This window comes from Myotis yumanensis, unplaced genomic scaffold (assembly GCF_028538775.1).
Source record: "Myotis yumanensis isolate MYYU_CA2020_CCGP unplaced genomic scaffold, mMyoYum1.0.hap1 SCAF_1, whole genome shotgun sequence".
In the NCBI taxonomy this organism is placed as follows: domain Eukaryota; kingdom Metazoa; phylum Chordata; class Mammalia; order Chiroptera; family Vespertilionidae; genus Myotis; species Myotis yumanensis.
This window is the reverse complement of record NW_027223752.1, coordinates 100,136,283-100,152,159: the sequence shown is the minus strand read 5'-3', so window position 1 is coordinate 100,152,159 and position 15,877 is coordinate 100,136,283. Positions and strand designations below refer to the sequence as shown.

The 15,877-nt window shown below is 37.4% G+C and overlaps 1 protein-coding gene across 4 annotated transcripts in view; it reads right to left on the bottom strand.

Moving 5' to 3' along the window:
- The window catches only part of MINDY3 (MINDY lysine 48 deubiquitinase 3), a 122,071-nt gene that overhangs the window by 55,970 nt on the left and 50,224 nt on the right, over nucleotides 1–15,877 (bottom strand). For all 4 annotated transcript variants that reach the window (XM_070428503.1, XM_070428510.1, XM_070428518.1 and 1 more), the window contains 2 exons: nucleotides 5,986–6,056; nucleotides 800–880 (listed from right to left, as the gene is read on the bottom strand). In XM_070428503.1, coding sequence (XP_070284604.1) covers nucleotides 800–880; nucleotides 5,986–6,056 — 152 coding nt within the window. The remainder of the gene's footprint in view (nucleotides 1–799; nucleotides 881–5,985; nucleotides 6,057–15,877) is intronic.

Here is a 15,877-nt window from a genome sequence, read left to right as displayed (position 1 = left end):
AATGACGATGACAACTAAGACTTACTGAACATTTAACTTGTAATAGTATTGCTAAATATTTTATATTAAGCCTGATAATAACTCTAAGAGCCAGGTACTATTCTTAATCCCCATTTTAAATATAAGAAAAGGGGCCGAGAGCAATGTTAGGAAGTGGAACAGCTAGGATTCAAAACAAAAGCTGTCTGACTCCAAAGCACTGAACCACTCAATTGTAGAAAAAACATTGTTAAAGGCTAGGATTTAAAAAAGGCTTTGTTGTCAGAATTTTAAAATAAACATGTTCAAATACATTTGACTTATTTCAATATTGTAACCATATATACATTAAAACTATAGGAAATATTCCATTTTAAAAGAGTACTTTTCATACCATTCAACTATTAATAAATTTTAAAATATTTTCCTAAGACATATTATAACTAAAATTATTGTATATCATGTGAAAGTTTAATCTTTTCTGCAAAAGAACAATCCAAAACTTTATCGTAACAAAAGTGATCCCTTAAAAAACAGACAAACAACAACAAAAAATATATAAAAACAAGAAAAGCAATTTGGCAAAGCACTAAAGTCAGCAAAGATAAAGAAGTTATAACTGAGTCATGACAGATTTTATTGAAATTCCAAAACTGGAGCAGTACAATACATTCTTTTGTGTTAATATTTTAGATTTTGGAACAATCCGTTTGTTAGTGGGAATACACTGATGTTTGCACAAAGATCCATACTAAATATAACCTATATTACTTGTCTGATGTCATACTTAAAAAAAAAAAAAATCCTACTGTAAACATACCTTGGCAAAAAATACGGTGAGGTGAGTTTCACTGCCAACAACCCAAATAGGGAATTTTGGAGATTTCAAGTAAGAACCAACCTAGAACAAATGTAGCAAAATAAACAAACAAATGAAAATTTTATACTGCCTATTTACATGCCCATGAATATCTGAAACATAACCAGGGTGTCCAATTCATATTTAAATGAATAATACTGTGCCAGAATGCCTTACCCATAAAGGTCATTACCAATGAATATAAAGTCAATGTTATAAAGACTATCAGGGCTAAGCTTATGTTGTGCCTTTACACAGAACAACAACACAGACTTAACACAGCCAGAACCAATAGTTTAACCCTAAGCATCATTCTCAGGTTTTACTAAAGTTCCTAGATAGCATGGCCACTTCTAGAATGTCAGCTTGGTATCTCAAAACCCAAAAACCATACACTTGATCATAATAATTTGATCAGGAAAATCATTATAAATGAACAAATGAGTAGATTTATGAATAAATAAGGGAAAAAGTCTTAAGAACATCCTGTCTTCAAAGAACCTAGGGTAACATAATAATCTCTCTAAAGCAAAATATGTAAAACATTTAAGTATATAAAAGAATCCTATCACTTGACTCTTCATGGTAGGAGTTAAGTTCAAAGGTTTACAATATGCAGTCTCTTTAAAATGTATAAAGAGTTAAACCTATAACCTGGCTTCAGGGTTATATAATTAATCTCTAAACACTGCAGTTCCAAAAATTTGGAAATATCATTTTTTGTGTGACTGAGAAAATAATAGACTTGTGAAATCCAACCACATCCACACCAATCAGTTCCACACTCTTATGAGGACAAAGATTTTTACTTAAAAACAACTAACCTTACCAATCAAATGTGCTGAATTTTCTTTTCTCACACAGACTCCCTAGAAATGGGAAATTCCAAGTGGCTACTTGCAGCAGTCAGGGCCAACTATTCTTCCTAATTACAAACAGCCCTGATATGATACCCTGCTTTCAAGGCACCACCAGGGCCCTTCAAAATTTATTCTTATCACTAGGAGGGATAGAATTTATTCTCTGTTGTCCTATAATGCAAGGGATGCGTTGGATGTGCCAATGGCAAAGATGAACCGGTAGCGTAAAGGGCAGTTTGGGAACAACAGAGAATAACAGCCAAAGGACAAAGAAAAAGGAAAAGCTCTGATCACTGGGTCAGAGTAGAAGGCACTTCAGAGGTGTGCAGTGCAAGCCCTTCAATTTTACATAAGGACACAGAGGAATACATGGGATCAGTGCCCTGTTGGAATACAAACAGCTAACTAGTATGAGCTGGAACTAAGACTCGGGTTTGCTGACTCCTAATGTGGTGGTTTTCCATTCCATCACGCTGCCTCTTGTGAAAAGTTTAGAGGTTGTTTAGTTTCTTTTAACTATTTTTTAATTTATCTTTACTGTTGAAAGTATTACAGATGTCCCCCTTTCTTTCCTCTATGAACCCTCTTGACCCTGAACTCCCTCCCCGCCCAGGCCTTCACCAAACTATTATCATCTATGTCCAGGGGCTATGCATATATGCACATATGTGTTCCCTGATTAATCTCTCCCCACCCACTCCTCCACCCCTACCTTCCCTCTGAGATTGGTCAGTTTAAGTTTCTTTCTTAGAAAAAGTGTGTACCCTGGCCAGTGTGGCTCAGTTGGTTGAATGTCGTTCCATACACCTATGGGTGCAGGATTCAATTCCTGATCAGGGCACATATCTAGGTTTCGGGTTCGATCCCCTGGTTGGGGCACATACGGGAGACAATCAATCGACATTTCTCTCTCATATGGATGTTTCTGTCTCTCTCTCTCCCCCCCCCCACCTCCCTTCCTTTCTCTGTAGAATTGATAAAAAAAAAAAAAAAAAACATATCCTTGGGTGAAGATTAAAAAAAAAAAAGTGTGCGTGCGTGCGCATACACTTAATCATCATAGAAGTAAAAAGTGTGGGTAAGATTACACACAGTAGGATCAAAAGGCAAATAAAGGCTGGACTCATGAAGTGTTTTCTAATAATAAAAAATCAATCAAGAGTGAATAAATAATGCAACTACTTTGGAAAACAGTTTGACGGTTCCTCAAAAAGTTAAGCATATAATTACCATATGACCAGGCAATTTCATTCCTGGGTATATACTCAAGAGAAATGAAAACATGTTCACAAAAACTTATGCATGAATGTCCATAGCAGTATTATTCATAACAACCAAAAAGTGGAACTCTCCATTAACTTATAAATACATAACATATATAAATACATAAAAAAATACATAAAAACTATTGAATTATACACTTTAAAATAGTTAATTTTATGTTATGTGAGTTATATATCTGTTTTTTTTAAAGGGCATAGTCAAAAGCACTGGGTCACCTTCTTTGTTCACATGCATGTGTATATATATACACAGAAAGAAAGGGGGAGAAGAGAGAAATACCGTTTTATTTGTGTTAATAAACATATATGGTTAAATTGACATGAAAATGTTAATTTCATTTCTAAAGAGCAATTTACTACACTACCAAACAGGAAAATGCTCAGATTCACAAAACTAATACAAACACAAATATTTCCTTAATGTCATTTTTCTAAACATCTGGTACAAAGTAAATGTATATAGATTTTGAGAATGAAACTTACAGTATATACATATAAACAGCTCCATGTAATAGAGTTTTGTGGGTTTTTTAAAATTCTGTCTTGACTCAGTTTTGAGGCCCTGGCTTGAGGCTGGTCAATTCCCTTAAAAAAGACTACTGAGGCCGAAGCCGGTTTGGCTCAGTGGATAGAGCGTTGGCCTGCGGACTGAGGGGTCCCAGGTTCGATTCCGGTCGGGGGCGTGTGCCTGGGTTGCGGGCACATACCCGGTGGGAGATGTGCAGAAGGCAGCTGATCGATGTTTCTGGCTATCTATCTCTCTCCCTTCCTCTCTGTAGAAAATCAATAAAATATATTAAAAAAAAAAAAAAAAGACTGCTGAGTAAGTCCAAACCCCAACCACTTTCCCTAGAAGTCTCTCACACTCCAGGTCATTATGCATTGCCCTAATGGCCCTGGAACCAGGAACAACACGACCAGGGACAGCCCTTAAGCCCCTGAGCTCATGGAAACAATTCAAATTAGCCAGTCCACACTGAGCCCATGAGACCTAGCTAACTCTACCCTCAATTCCCACACATAAGCTTGCTGTTGGCCTGTTCCCAGGTGTAACCCCTATGTGGCCCAGCTCTAGTTAGGAGCTGTCAGTAACTAACAGATCTGTCTTTCCTCTATCTGAGTGTCAATATGCTGTGTCCTGCCACTAAAAAAAAACCCTTTAAATCTTATATAACACCATAGTTGCTGCTAGAATACTAGAGAATAACAAGAGAACACACAGCAGCTGTTAACTTTCTACTAAAGTCCTGGAGGAACAGATATTGCTCTGTTGTGCCTAACAGTTAAAGCAAAGCTAAAGCACACATTTAGTAAAGCCTACAGTTATAGTGCAATTTTCCACTCATTCATGCAACAATATTTATTGAGCACCTACTATGTACCCAGAAACAATGTGCCTGCTTGCCTTCAAAGAGTCTATATTCCATTAGGGATGACAAAAAACAAATTCAAAATTATAAAAAAAGTAAGTACAGAGTGATTATTCCTATGAAATCATGTTGGGATGATCCACTGAGGGGATGATCAAGGAAAGGGTTTTTGAGGCACCATTTGAAGTAGGACCTGAAGGGGAGAGTAGAATATTTCTGGCAGAAATGATAGTAAATATGAAGGCTTGTCAGGCAGAAAAGGGCTTGGCCTGTTTAAGAAACAACAGGAGACCAGCATGGCCGGACACAGCAATGGAGGGAGCGATGCAGCTCTGGAAGGGCAGACAGGATCCAGACCATCAGGGCCTTACAGACCACTCCGTGAAAATGTCAAACTAGATCATTTCCAGACCCTGACCTCCTGCAAGATGTGCGTGCACGCGCACACACACTTTTTACAAAACTGCTTTATTAAAATATCATTGACATAAAAATTGTATATATTTAAGGTGTACAACTTAATGTTTTGATATATGTATATATTGTGTAAATATCACTACAATCAAGCTAATTAATATATGTATCACCTCTATACAGCAATGAAATATATACCAATAAATGAAGGTTTCATGGCAGTTCCTGTTTTGTGTGTATGTGTGCGTGCGCAAGCTAGGAGAAGATGGAATTTCATTCTTTGGTTGCCAGGCAAACTCAGAATAATTTTAGCTTGTATAATTAAAGTCACTAAAAAGAAGAACTGCTACAGTTTAACCTTACGATAACTAAAATGAATAAGAGCTGGATGAAACCTGTTTGATTTTTATGCCCGTATCACCCCTGTCCAAGGACTGTCATGAAAGAGGAATGCTGTCTGGTTAAAAAAAAAAAAAAAAAGGGAAGGAAGGAAGGGCACAAGACACTGTTACTAAAACTAATCACCACCACCAGAACCACTGCCATGGAACCACCATTCAGAAGTAAAAAATAACATTGTCTTCTTTCATCCTCCAAAATGAGGACACCTTAACTGCAAATCACTAATGATTTAAGACCACTGGAACAGCCAATAGTTATTTCAGATTGTGTAGGAAAGCAATAAAATATATATTAATAAATGAAGTTTCATGGCAGTTCCTAATTTTCACATATGTGTTAAGGAGTTTAATTCTATTAAATGCTTGGATTTCTGCTTGTCAGTGTGAAATCATTTTCAGATGGAACAATCAGAAGTTAGAATTTCAGCATTCAGCAGGTTCTTTTTCTTTGCCCAATAAAGTACTACCAGTTGTTTAGTGAAGTATACCGTTAGTTGTAAGGAAGAAACAGCACATCCTTTTCCCTCAGTTTACCAAAAAATATATTTATATTCAACAACAGAAGTCTCTATTTCCACAATATACTGGGTTCTTCCCCCCACCCTCGAAAAGAAACAAACCTCAAAATTAGGAAACTCTGATCAGCCAGCTTAACTCTTCCCTTAATACGCCTGTCAGTTTAGGAAGGAAGACCAGCAATAATCTGATGAGAGTATATAATAACATTAGTAAGCTAAAATATGTTGTCAGAGAAGAAAAATACTATCCACAACAGTGAACATGTGAATAAAGACCAAAGTACCTTAAAAATCAACTTACCTTACAGTATCTTAAAGCTTCCATTAAGGTTAAGAACCCTACAGCTGCTTGTTCATGTATACCAAGAAGTTCTGCAAACAGAAGTTAGCATGTATTAGTATACATAAATCTGAAAAGTACTTACATGGAAATATGTATGTATAGATATATTCTATACCAAAACTTTTACCCCAAATTATACTTAAACCTAGCACATTTTTATTGTTAAGAGTTAACATCAAGTCATAATTATAGTACTACTCATTATAAATACCATTAGATCAGGTTTGTGATACTTCAGGTGTATATTAAATGTATTTATGAAACTTTATACTCAGTGTTAACTTTTATAATGGAGGCATTTCCCCCTGAAACTAAGGAATTATTGGAAAAGATATGCTAATCATAATTTGTAACATTTAACATGGGCAGCAGTGAACTACCTGCACAATACTTGAAACATGGACAACTGATACCATTCTCTCTCTCCTATAAATAAACCTACGAAGTGTGCTAAAGACTGGGGAAATAAAGATGAATAGAACACAGTACCTACCTCACAAAGCTAATAATTTATCAAGGGAGAGAGATGAAAAAACAATGTGTGCTTTCTCTCTCTCTGTTTACCTAAACACACACTTATAGTGATATAAGAACATCTGCTAATTGCGTTACAGAAGTGGTAACGTTTGAGATCTAAGTATATGTAGTCATTTTCCAGGTTAAGATAAGAAGAAAATTCAAGGCAGAGCAAACAGCAAAGAGACATGAAAAATCAGTGTATTTAAGGGGTGAAAAAATTGTCAAAGGTTCCTTAAAGGTTTCCAGCCTGAGGAATCTGATAAACGGTGACTAACTAAAAGAGAGAATTAAGGAGGAATAGGTGCTAGAGTGATCTGAAGGGAGAACATGAGTTTGGTTTTATGTAACCTGGGACTGAGGAACCTTTAGGACTTCTACCTAGAGATACACAACTGGAAGTAAGGCTGGGGAACACAGGGAAGAGAGGTCAGGTTGGTTTGGACAGTGTTGGGAATCATTAGCATAGAGACAAGGGTTGATGTTGTAGATGCAGATCAGGAAGAACAGACAAAGCATAGAGAATGAAGAGATAAGCGATTACTTCACAACAGAGGTGTAACTGTGATGATATCAAAGTCTTCACAGATTACAGATTTCAGCTAATATACACTGAATCGAACTCTGGTAATAATTTAGGGCCATATGTATTCTAATAAGTATTTTTTCTGGTTAAAAATTATGTCCTATGAACATAATGTATATTTGCATCTTTCAACTATGGTCATCTTTTGTCCTTTTTTCTATTAGGAAATTACGTTTTTCTTATCAATTAATGTGATAATATCTACTCAGTCATTTCTGTTGTAAATATATCCTTAAGTACAACATACAGATGGAATAAGCCAAAAACTGGTAGTTTAAACTTTAGTATTTGTAAATTCAAAGTTAATACAAAGTACGTATGCATATAGTTTGCATGTCTTCATTAACATCTTACAGGCATGGAGGAGGTAGAGCAATAGTCCTCATATTGTAGTTTTGGATTCTTCAGGGTCCACAAGACCCTTTGAGAGACTATGTGATATTTAAGTGATTTTCATACAAAGCCATTAGTTGCCTTTTTTATTCTTATACTCTCACGAATATGGAGTGAAATTTTCCAGAGACTAAATGATATGTTATATTCCAAAAGATTGAATCTGTAAACAAATATAGAAATCCAGCTATCTATTAATAACCTAGACATTAAAGGGATTTAAAATTTTTAAAACAAAGTAATTCTTATTATTTTTTTTTTGGAAATTGGTTATTTTTGTCAAAAATAGTTATATTAATAAGTATTAGGTGTGTTATTGTTATTTTTAAATGAATTAATGTCTTTTTAAATTTCTCAGTCTTAATTTCTAACAAGAAAAAAACACTAATCATTATTTACTTATGATCCACATTAGTGAAAGCTCTTCAGGATGCTCAGTAATTTTTAAGAGTGTAAAGGGCATGAGACCAACAAATTTGAGAAGCATTGGATTATAACATTCAAAGGAAAAAGATGGAGAGGTGAGAAGCCCAAACAGGTAGAAATGGTATTGTATAGCCTGGCATATTTTCCCCTCCTTTCCTTCTGAAATGTAAGCAGCACTAAATGTAACATTTCACGCTTTAATTTCTAAAATCAGTTACCACCACCTAGTGTTACGATCAGCTACTACATCATCCTTTTTCTTGGAATTTTAAACAAATATCTAGAATAGTATATTTATAATAATGTCAGGATACTCTATACAACAAAGTAGCAGTTCATAGTTCTTGAATAAAAAAACATTCATATTAGGTCAGCAATCACATGTTTAAGCATGTAGTCTGGACAGTATTATTTTAAAAATGTACTAATTTTGTTTCCTTAAACAAAATATATAATATTTACCTGCTTTAGATAGCTAAAGTAAATCAAGAATATTTATTATTATATGAAAAGATGCCACTAATTATCAGAGAGATGCAAATTAAAACCACAATGAGATATCACCTCATACTTGTCAGAATGGATATCATCAATAAGTCAACAAATAAGTGTTGGCAAGAATATGGAAAAAAGGGAGCCCTTGTGCACTGCTGGTGGGAAAGCAGACTAGTGCAGCCACTGGGGAAAGCAGTATGGAGTTACCTCAAAAAATTAAAAATGGAACTGCCTTATAATCCAGCAAATCTACTTCTGAGGATATATATGAAAAAAAAAAAAAAAAACCCGAAACACTAATTCAAAAGAATATATACACACTTATGTTCACTGCAGCATTATTTACAACTAGAGGCCAAGTGCACAAATTCATGCACTAATAAACAAAATAGAAACAGATTCATAGATACAGAGGACAGACTGTTAACTGTCAGAGGGGAGAGGGTTTGGAAGGCTGTGTGAAAAAGGTGAAGGGATTAAAAAAAAAAAAAGTCACAAAAAAAAAAAAAACCTCACAGACCCAGACAACAGTATAGTGATTAAAGAGGGAAAGGGGGCTGAGGGGAGGCAAAGAGTGTAAAGGGGAGATAAACAGAGATGGAAGGAGACATGACTTGAGGTGGTGAACACACAGTACAATATACAGATGATGTATTATAGAATTGTACACCTGAAATCTATATAATTTTTAAATATGTGTTTTAATTGATTTGTAGAGAGAGGGGAAGGGAGAGGGATAGAGATAGAAACATCTGTGAGAGAGAAACATCATCGAACAGCTGCCTCCTGAACTCCCCCTACTGGGGATAGAGCCTGTAACCCCCTCATGTGCCCTGATCAGGAATCAAAACAGCAACCTCTTGGTTCCTGGGTCAACACTCAACCACTGAGCAACACAGGGCTGAAACCTATATAATTTTATTAACTAATGTCACCCAATAAACTCAATTTAAAAAAGAATATTTATTATTGTACAAATTTTTAATTAGAGCAATGATATAATAGTCCCTTATTTATGAGACTTTTCTCAATAAGTCTAAAAGTTTATTTACATTTGTAGAAAATTCTAATAATTATGTCATATTTTAGGGTGTTCTAATTTTTTTAACTATATATATATATGTATATATATTAGATTTCAGAGAGGAAGGGAAAGGGAGAGAGAGAGAGAAATATCAATGATGAGAGAGAACCACTGATCGGCTACCTACTGCATGCCTCACACTGGGAATTGAGCCCACAACCTGGGCATGTGCCCTGACTGGGAATCGAACCATGACCTGGTTCATAGGTCAATGCTCAACCACTAAGCCATAAGAGCTGGGCCTAATTTTTTTTTTCTCAGCCTAGCATTTAAGATTAAGCATTATCAGTCCCTATCAACCCTTATTTGCTTCAGTCCATGAGACTGTAAATACATGCAGAATTTTATTTTCCCAAGTTTGGTTTTTTATAGTGTTCTCCTCCATTCTCAACTATTACTTCTCACTGCTGTCATAGAGTATCTATAGAAGTTCCACTTGGGCTTTTCAAATTTGATGCTGACTGTAAACCAGGTAGCTGCTTTAAATTTATTTAATAAACACACCTTGAGTGCCAAGTACTGAAAAAAACAATGCTAAAGTATAGTGTAGGTATGTGGAGAAAAAGACGACAAGACTCTCTTTGCAAACCACATATCTAATAAGGAGTTAATATTCAAAATATAAAAGGAACTCTTTCTACAACCCAGTTACAAAAAAAACCCCACAAATAATCCAATTAAAAACTGGGCAAAGAACTTAAATAAACTTTCTCCAAAGAATACATGGAAATGGCCAACAGTATGTGAAAAGATGTTCAACATCACTAATCATTAGGGAAATGCAGTATCAAAACCCAATGAGATATCACTTCATATCCGTTAGAATGGACACTATTAAAAAAAATGATGAATATGTGTAAAAACTGGAACCCTTGTGGACTGTTGGTGGGAATGTAAAACGGCACAGCTATGGAAAACAGTATGGAGGTTCCTCAAAAAATTAAAAATAGAACTACCATGTGACTCATCAATTCCACTTTTGGGTATTTAATCCAAAGGAATTGAAATCAAGATCTCAAAGAGATACCTGCACTCCCATGCTCACCGCAATACTATTTATTCACAGTAGCCAAGATGTTGAAATAACCTAAATATCCAGTTACGAATGAATGGATAAAGAAATTGTGGCATATACATGATATGGAATGTTGTTCAGGTCTACGAAAGAAGGAAATCCTACCATATGTGGCAACATAGATAAACCTTGAAGACATTATACTTAATGAAATATGCTCATCATAGGAGAAATGCTACATTATTCCACTTACATGAGGTATCTAAAATACTGTAGTCAAACTCATAGCAGCATAGATTTATGGTTGCAGGCACCTGGGAGGAGGAGGAAATGGGGTGTTGCTATTCAACACATACAAAGTTCAAATTATGTAAGAGGAATAAGTCTAGAGATCAGTTGCAAAAGTTCTTATCTATCATTATACTGCACCTTAACTTAAAATTTCATTAAAATGGTAGATCTTATGTTAAATATTCTTAATTTTAAAAAATCACCCTACCCAAATAACAATAGTTGGTTACAATGTTGAACATGATGCTCAGAGGTAAGAGAGATCCCTTTTAGCTCTGAGAATGAGGAAGATTTCCTTGGAAGAGACAGCATATGACATGGGCATTAAAGGGTTGGACAGACATAGATAGATGGGAGGGATTTAGGTCTTTAGGTACAAGGAGTAGCATGAACAAAGACATTAAAGCAAATAGCATGATTTTGTTCAAGTATAGGTTCATGATGGCTGAAAAAAAATTAGCTGGGATGAAACTATGTAGGGTCCTCAAGTAAGTAAAGAATCTGTAGTTTAAAAAAAATGTTTAAAGGCTGGCCAGGTGGCTCAGTTAGTTGCGGTGTCATCCTATACACCAAAAGGCTGCATTCCTGGTCAGGGCACATACCTAGGTTGCAGGTTTGACTGATGATTCTCACATTGATGTTTCTCTCTCCCTGCCCCCCCTCCCCCCCGCTCTCTCTCTAAAGTTAATAAACATATCCTTAGGTGAGGATCAAAAAAATTTTTTTAATAACAAATACTTCTTTTATAAGAACATTAGAATAGCTGCAATAAAATAATAAGGAAGGCTTAGTTATCGCCTATCAAACAGGCAAAGTACATGCAGTTTGAGCCATGACTCTTGTGAAACCAATTTCTGAAAGTGGGCAGCTTTTTAAACCCACTTACTGGTTGCTTGGATTACCAAGAAGTCAGGTGGCGGAGAAGCAAGATGGCAGCATAGGTAAGCACCTGTACTTGCTACCTCTCACAACCACATCAATACCACAACTAAATGGCAGAACAACTACCACCCAGAACTGCGGGAAGGCTGGCTGAGTGGAAGAAGTTCCACAACTAGAGAGGTGAAGAAGGTGCATTAAGACTAAAATGAGGTGCAGAGGCACGGAAAGTGCTGGCATCTGGATGTGCTGCTCTTTAAATCCGGAGGGCGATACAAGCTTCCGACTGTTCTGAACTCCAATTCCCGGTGAGACTCTGGGGGACCCAGGCACATATGGGGAGAATCTGGACTGTCTGGCATCGGGACAGGAACATGAGGGTGGCTTTCTCTCAGAGGTGCTCACAGTGATCACTGTTCCTGCACAGGGGTGCGGGATGCAGAGAACCTGGGACTTGTCTGGTTCATTGCTGTTTGCTCCGCCCAGGTGATTCCCAAAGACCCCGTCCCACCCAATTTACAACCCCACCCAAGCTGTGCATATCAGCTTTTGCATACGAATGGCCTGTCCTTTCACCTAAAACCTGTCAAACTTCAGCTGGGTCAGAGAGCCCCAGAGCTTCCAAAAGAAGGCCCAAGGCCCTGCCAGCCTTGCTTCACAGCTTGGCCTCGTCTGAGCACTTCCAAACCCCATACAAAGAGGAGGAATCTGCAGATGTCTCTGTAGCTCCTGCTGGGCAGCCCCAGATAGTGGATGACTTTGCACCTCTTTGGAGATAGAAGAGCCAGTGTACCCAGTGGTCAGAGTGAGACCATACCAGATTACAACTCCTCAGATCCAAAAGGGACACACTTAGGGGGCAGAGTCAGTGAGCACCAAAGCCCCACTGAAGCAAGTCCTGCCCCATAAGGGTGTCTCCTGTGCAACATATTTTCCAGTGTAGACACAGCTGGTCATCCCAGCCAATTGACCTGGAGATCAATTCCTTCCAGTGATACCAACAGCAATCAAGGGTTAACTACAACAAGACTGTGCAAACAGCCCACAAAGGGGTGCACCAAGAGCGCCCACCTCAGGTGACTGGGGAGGCTGAGCCACTGGGCCTTATAGGACACCAACCACACAAGGCCACTCTATCAACTCAAAGAGACTTAGCAGCTACCCAGTACATAGAAACAAACACAGGGAAGCAGCCAAAATGCGGAGACAAAGAAACAAGTCAAAAATGAAAGAAAGGGATGAAAGCAAAATACTGGATATAGAGTCCAAAACCACGGTTATAAGGTTAGTCAAGAATCTTCTAAAAACCTCTGAGAAATTTAGTGAGACCCTCAAGGATATGAAAAAGGACCAATCAGAAATTAAGCATACACTGACTAAAATAAAGAATAATTTACAGAGATCCAACAGCAGACTAGAGGATCGCAAGAATCAAGTCAAAGATTTGAAATACGAAGAAGCAAAAAACACCCAACCGGAAAAGCAAAAAAAAAAAAGAATCCAAAAATATGAAGACAGTGTAAGGAGCCTCTGGGACAACTTCAAGTGTACCAACATCTGAATTATGGGAGTGCCAGAAGAAGAGAGAGAGCAAGATATTGAAAACCTATTTGAAGAAATAATGACAGAAAACTTCCCCTACCTGGTGAAAGAAATAGACTTACAAGTCCAGGAAGCGAAGAGAACCCCAAACAAGAGGAATCCAAAGAGGACCACACCAAGACACATCATAATTAAAATGCCAAGAGCAAAACACAAAGAGAGAATCTTAAAAGCAGCAAGAGAAAGACAGTCAGTTACCTACAAGGGAATACCCATACGACTGTCAGCTGATTTCTCAACAGAAACTATGCAGGCCAGAAGGGAGTGGCAAGAAATATTCAAAGTGATGAATAGCAAGAACCTACAACCAAGACTACTTTACTCAGCAAAGCTATCGTTCAGAATTGAAGGTCAGACAAAGAGCTTCACAGATAAGAAAAAGCTAAAGGAGTTCATCACCACCAAACCAGTATTATATGAAATGCTGAAGGGTATTCTTCAAGAAGAGGAATAAGAAGAAAAAGGTAAGGATAAAAATTATGAACAACAAAGTGACAACAAATACATATCTATCAACAAGTGAATCTAAAAATCAAGTGAATAAAAAATCTGATGAACAGAATAAACTGGTGGATAGAATAGAATCAGGGGCATAGAAAGGGAGTGAACTGACAATTCTCAGGGGGAAGGGGGTGAAAGGGGTGCGGGAAAAGATTGGACAAAAATCTTACACCTATGGACGAGGACAGTGGGGGGGGGGTAAGGGCATAGGATGGGGTGGGAACTGGGTGGAGGGCAGCTATGGGGGGAAAAAAGAGGAACAACTGTAATAATCTGAACAATAAAGATTTATTTTTAAAAATACTCATGACGAAATTTTACCAAATGAGAGGTGAAGGGTTGATGATATTTAAGAAAGTGGCCAGGCCTGGGTGGCTCAGTTGTTGAGCATCAACCCGTGAATCAAGAGGTCACCGGTTAGATTCTGGTCAGGTTATATGCCTGGGTTGCGGGCTCCATCCCTAGTAGGGGGTGTACAGGAGGTAGCCAATTGATGATGTTTCTCCCTCAGTGATTTTTCTACCTCTCTATCCCTCTTCCCTTCCTCTTTCTCTAAAAATCAATAAAAACATGTTAAGAAAAAGAAAAAGAAGTCAGGCTGCTAGAGAGTTAACACAAGACACCCAGATAAATTTAAATATCAGATGAAAAATATTTTATTAGGCCCTAGCTGGTTTGGCTCAGTGGACAGAACATCGGCCTGCGGACTAAAGGGTCCCAGGTTCAATTCCAGCCAACGGTACATGCCAGGGTTGCGAGCTCAATTCCCCCCCAGTAGAGGGCATGCAGGAAGCAGCCAATCAATGATTCCCTCCTATCATTGATGTTTCTATCTCTCTATCCCTCTCCCTTCCTTTCTGAAATCAATAAAATATATTTTAAAAAAAGAAAAATATTTTTTTAGTATTAAATATATTCCAACTACTGTATGAGTTACACTTACACTAAAAATATTAACTGTTTAGCTGAAATTTAAATTTAACTGGGAGTCCTATATATTTTCTACCCGGCAATTTAGTTCTAACTAATTAAATATATTTTTTACAGGGGATTCTGAGATGGCTGTAGAGTAGCAGGAAGCTCTGTCTGCTTGCTCCCGACACCAGACCCGACTTGCCCCTAAACTGCAGAGCATTGGGCTTGAAAAACCAGTTGATCTGAAATACTGTGAGTGGGAGTGCAGAAAGGGGACAGGAGGAGATGCAGAGAGGGTGAGCTAACTTAAACAGCTGGAAAGCTGGAGGAAAGGTGCAGCAGCACAGCCCTTGGTCTCTGGGAGCGTGGGGTCCCCAAACACCCTACAGGGATCCCCAATCTAGAGGAACAGAGAAAGGAAGGGGATCCCACGGAGCATGGGGCAGTAGGAATCCATTGCAACAACAACAAAATTAAGATACTTAGGAATAAACTTCACCAAGGAGGTAAAAGACTTGTACGTGGAAAACTACAGGACATTAAAAAAAGAGATAGAGGAAGATATAGACAAGTGGAAGAATATACTGTGTTCATGGATTGGTAAAATTAACATCATTAAATGTCCATGCTACCTCAAGCAATCTATAGATTCAATTCAATTCCTATTAAAATACCAATGGCATATTTCATAGACCAAGAACAAATACTCCAAAAATTCACATAGAACCAAAAAAAGGCCCTGAATTGCCACAGTAATCTTGAGAAAGAAGAACAAAGTTGGAGGGGTCACAATATTGGATATCAAGCTATATACTACAGAGCCACTGTAATCAAAACAGCTTGGTACTGGCACAGAAACAGGCATATAGATCAATGGAACAGAACAGAGAACCTACAAATCCAGAAATTGACTCAAGACATTATGCTCAATTAATATTTGACAACGGAGGCAAGAGTATACAATGGAGTAAAGACAGTCTCTTCAATAAATGGTGTTGGGAAAGTTGGAAGGTATATGCAAGAAAAATGAAACTAGACAAAGAATTTACATCATACACAAGAATAAACTCAAAATGAATAAAAGACTTAATGGAAGTCATGAAACCATAAAAATGCTAGAAGAAAACACAGGCAGCAAAATATCAGA